We start from the raw sequence: 4395 nt of genomic DNA, 5'->3' as shown, positions 1-4395 counted from the left end.
GCAAAAGAAAGAGTAACACTGAAGAGCTGCGCGTATCATGACATTAGAAAATGATGAGTTTAGATGTGTTGTCGAAGTAGCGTTGTAATTGGCGAAGATAAAGTCCAAATATGATACTGTATCCCCATATTATATTTGCAATCTGCTAGATGAGTCCTTGTAAAAGAAACGGAGTTGAAACTGTTAACCTAGAAGATGTATCGGAATATTTAATGAACCTTCTTGTTAGTTGCAATATACAGGGTAAAAACGCGTCAATCAGAAGGCTTTGATAACCAAAAACCCATGTGGAGAGTTGAAGTTTATCGATTAAATTGCAACAAACTTGTCTTCGTATTTTACGAGCGTCTAGAATCTGTTCAAACGAATCTGAAACGCCTTCACGTAAGTTAACCTCTAGCATTCTAATGGATTGGGTGTGGAAGATATGTGTGTATGTGGGTATGAGATCGTACAACTTCTCCATTAAAATGAATTTCATTTTTAATGCTTTGCTAAGCTTCGTGCTTCATGTACATTCTAGACATCACTAATATTATAAAGTTGAAATCTAAAAGGTAAGTTCCACATCTGATACCGATGTTAAGCCTTGCGCCTGGCCCCCCCACCACGAAACGAAGCGTGCTTACGCTTGATCCTTTATCTAATACATCCTCATACGTTCCTACGATTCATAGACAAATACGTTACTACTGCGCTCCAAACCTGTGTGACTTCAGTTCAGGTACGGATACATTGATACATTAGATTGATGGTTTACATCGAAGTTTGAAAACGTCAGGCTTCATGTGCTATTATTACTTATGGCATTTTTGCATTATTTGTAGGGATATGCTATTTTAAAATACGCAATTTGATCTCTATAAGGTTCAGTTTTGTTTTTTGCTCATATTATGATAAAGCGAACGTTGACTAGGGTTTACAGCCTTTTCTTAGGCAAAAATGCCCACTTCGATGCCAAGTAACGTGGTTAGATAAACTCAAATACAGTCAAACCCGAAAGCTGGTTAGCACAACCTGGACAGTGAATCCGTGTTCATAAATTATCAACTATAATTTTCGCCTTCAGATATTTGCCGACTATTTTCTGGGTGTGGCGTACGGTACTAGTAGCCGTAGTCAAACCCTAATAACAACAACGGTTGGCTTTTATCCAATCCAATAATCAGTTTGTGATTGGACGCTGAGAAATTCAGTGGGTTCAAGGAGACGTTCAGTTTCTTACGTATTATAGTTATATTGTATGCATTTTTTATATAACGTAGTGTCATATAGTAACGCAGGACCTACCGGTATAGTTGGATATAATAGCTATTTCTATATAATATCATAAACAGCAAATCAAATAAGTATTTCTCTGTTAATAGCCTCGTTTAGTTATTACATATTAACAATTAATAATAGCACTTGTATACATCGTTCTTATTCATTGCCCCCTTTTCTCGCTTGTTAAACCCCACGCCACAACTGAATAAATTTAACAATATGTGCTATTATATACCTGAAGTAATGGAAAGGCTATACAACGGGGACAAATGGATCCCGGAGAGAACCTTGGGACGGACTTTTTTTTTTTTTAGGTACCGCTTAGTTTCAAATCAAACTGAGGTCGCTTGAAGTATTTCCATTTTTTTTTAATAAATTCATTACGCTGGAGTTAAGATTTTCTTCGTGGCTGGTTAAACGGTTGGGCCTATCCGCGACTAGAGAGCAACAAAGACATTACATAAAGAAGCCCGTTCGCTCTGGGCTTATAAACTACGAATAAGTAATTTAAGGAGGAATGGTCCAATATCTTCTATACGTCTACATGCAACGTGTGAGGTCGACAAAAAAAAACTTATACAAATGAATGTTTTTGAGGAAACAAAGTTACTATAAACTTCTATTTAATAGGTCAACTATTCTGGCTTATGAAAAATGACAATGGTTATAGTGTTTTTTTATATAACGTTCGCAATGTTTATGTTTGCTGTAAGATCTTTTCAAACCCTCAGATTTGTCTTTCTTTCAGATTTACATCTTTCAATTCATATATACAATTGCCGCTTCCACGATACGCCCTTGTTATCCGCTTTTGGATCATAGCAGCTGGCAAACTGAGATTTTGTACATTTATGCCTAGATATATGTGTTGAATATGTTTAAAGGCCATGTCGATCTTCCTACCATTTCAATAGACGAACCTTTTCAACTTGTAGATATTTACTTCATTCAACTCGTTTCATCTTCTATGGCTACTCTATTTTTTTGCTATTGTTCAATTGATATAAAGTCTCATTTTTCTGTTAAGTATTGCTTAGGGCAAATGTAGATGTCTTCTATTGAGTCATCCATTGTTCATCCTTAGATGTTTTGCCATTTATGTCACGATAGCGAAGGTGAGCAGCACCGTCCTTTATTCGCCACTGCCCGAGGTCCATTTCCTTCTAATTCGACTAGGAGGAAAATAGCCATACATAACGACAGGTAAGAGGTTTTCTGAGCGTCAATTATACAAACTGTGTAACTGTGTCCGCAGCAAGCGTGATAAAGCAACAGATAGAATTTAAATGTTACTCACGACTGCTAGCGGTGGCGTACAGAAATCCCGACAAGCAACCAGGTACAGCTGTATAGGTGTACGCAATTGTGTGCATAGGTATTTATCGAAGGTGTCCGCAGTCGGGCCTTGTTCAACCATCATTCCAGTGTCTCACCAAATCATAGCGGCGCCAGCACGAGACGTTCCAGAGATAGAAAAAAGTACGACGGGGCGACCCTTACCACCGGAGGGGGTCGGCCCCGAACACACGGGGGCAGGTGGCCACCGATCGGTTAGAACATTTTGGACGCTGTCCCTGTCGTTCATGGTATGTAACTTGTTATTACGCCTTAGTAAATCTCTGTGCCAACTCATATTAACAATAATGAACTTACTTGTGCTGCGTTGAATTGATGTCCGCGTTGTCGCACTTACCGGCCGAATATCAGCGACTCGAATCGTAGCGTTTTCGTGTTGATAGTTCTGCTCATTGCTTGCTAAATGCGATACTTAGCCGTTTTTCGAAAGCGGTCGATTAGTTCAACCGTGAAAAATTGACGTGTGTACTAGCAGAGTACAAAAGTCTAGGGGTGCAGTTCAATTGAAATGTGCTTGTTCTTTTCGTGTGCTTCGTTTGCAATTGCCTGTTAAAGACACAATCGTAGATTGATTGTGTCGTCGAAAACAGTATTTGAATCACTAGACAATCGCGTATTGCGGATACTGTGCCTCGAGACCACAGCCAGTTTCATGCCTGAATGATCGGTCAAAACGAAGCAGGAACGTTTTATCTGTCTGAATTAACGTTCCCTATTTTATTAGTAACGGAGATTCAGACTGTTTACCCTGTGGATTATTTACAGGTACGAGAAAATAGTTTGGGCATCGTGAATTTAGTGCAATCAATTGACCCACTTCACGTCGCTCTGTTAAAATGAGCGTCCGAGGATATCTTCACACAGATTATTGTTACGTACGTTCATGTAACACCCTTTCGGCGGATCTGCGTTCGAAATAGTATTCCGTAGACGCTGATTCTGAAGGCTTGCTCTTGTCAGAGATTGTTGTTGAGCTAAACCTCCGACTGCAACGGCAATGTGGGGGCCTAGGGAATAATTTTATATGGCGCAAATAGTTGATTCAGTTCCTTTTGGAAGCGTTTCTGCCATTCTGAGCAGGGGTTATGTGAGTATACTTGGAACTAAATTTGGTCAATCTAGTTATTCATAAGTTAGCAGGTTTTTCGCAAGAGAAACTTTACCTCCTACAAACGTAACACACAGCACGGTTTGAGTGCGTGTTTTTAAAGCTAGTTGTCTTAACATTTGTTTTTTCCTTACTGAAATCGGGATGTGGTAACAATATACGAAGTAAATGGCTTTTTTCAACAATGGTATCATATGAGTCGAATGTGTACAGTCTTACTTACCTGCTAAAAGTGGCGAGCTTTAAAAAACTGTCGGCACTTTTTGTTAGTGTAGACCTTTCTTATTACCAGTTTTGAATTGCCGCTGCACAAAAATGCTCCAGCAAAGCTCTACTTGGTAGCTCTCGGACGTTCAAACAGCGCCTGTCAGTGCCTATCGATCGAATAGTGTGTAAGCAAAACAGCGTTTACATCGGGAGTACTCAAAACAGGCACGTGCCACACGGGAGTTGTGTCACGTACCAGTTATCCAGCTGATCGCATAGCATTTCGGTTCAGATCCGCAAACAAAAAGCGTTTTACATCAGCGGCATTTGCCTTGAGCGGAAAGGACTACCGGTACTGCCTTTGCCTAAAAGGCCTTCCTCGAGCTAGCGTTAAATTAATGGATGCGACTATCGCTTTATCTACTATATGCTTCAGCTTTGTGTAAATGTTTTCATAC

General features: G+C 39.7%; 1 protein-coding gene and 1 long non-coding RNA gene across 8 annotated transcripts in view; one reads left to right on the top strand and one right to left on the bottom strand.

Annotated features, from left to right (window-relative positions):
* Positions 1-1936: 1936 nt before the first annotated feature.
* LOC111273987 (uncharacterized) lies at positions 1937-2689 on the bottom strand. Its single transcript, XR_002688144.2, has 2 exons — positions 2564-2689; positions 1937-2438 (listed from the first exon to the last, which is right to left on the bottom strand). It is a non-coding gene; the product is annotated as an uncharacterized LOC111273987 (long non-coding RNA).
* LOC111273985 (uncharacterized) overlaps positions 2538-4395 on the top strand; it is a 6376-nt gene continuing 4518 nt past the window's right edge. Inside the window, exon 1 of one of the 7 annotated variants that reach the window (XM_022856038.1) lies at positions 2538-2605. In XM_022856038.1, coding sequence (XP_022711773.1) covers positions 2553-2605 — 53 coding nt within the window. In that variant the 5' untranslated portion in view covers positions 2538-2552. Of the gene's footprint in view, positions 2606-2704; positions 2853-2915; positions 3388-3631; positions 3710-4395 lie in introns of those variants that run through there. The other 6 variants (XM_022856042.2, XM_022856041.2, XM_022856044.2 and 3 more) reach the window with 6 other exon arrangements.

Source organism: Varroa jacobsoni, unplaced genomic scaffold, assembly GCF_002532875.2.
Source record: "Varroa jacobsoni isolate VJ856 unplaced genomic scaffold, vjacob_1.0 scaffold_242, whole genome shotgun sequence".
Taxonomy (NCBI): domain Eukaryota; kingdom Metazoa; phylum Arthropoda; class Arachnida; order Mesostigmata; family Varroidae; genus Varroa; species Varroa jacobsoni.
Note: the sequence above shows the minus strand (reverse complement) of the source record. Positions and strands in the feature narration are given on the sequence as shown.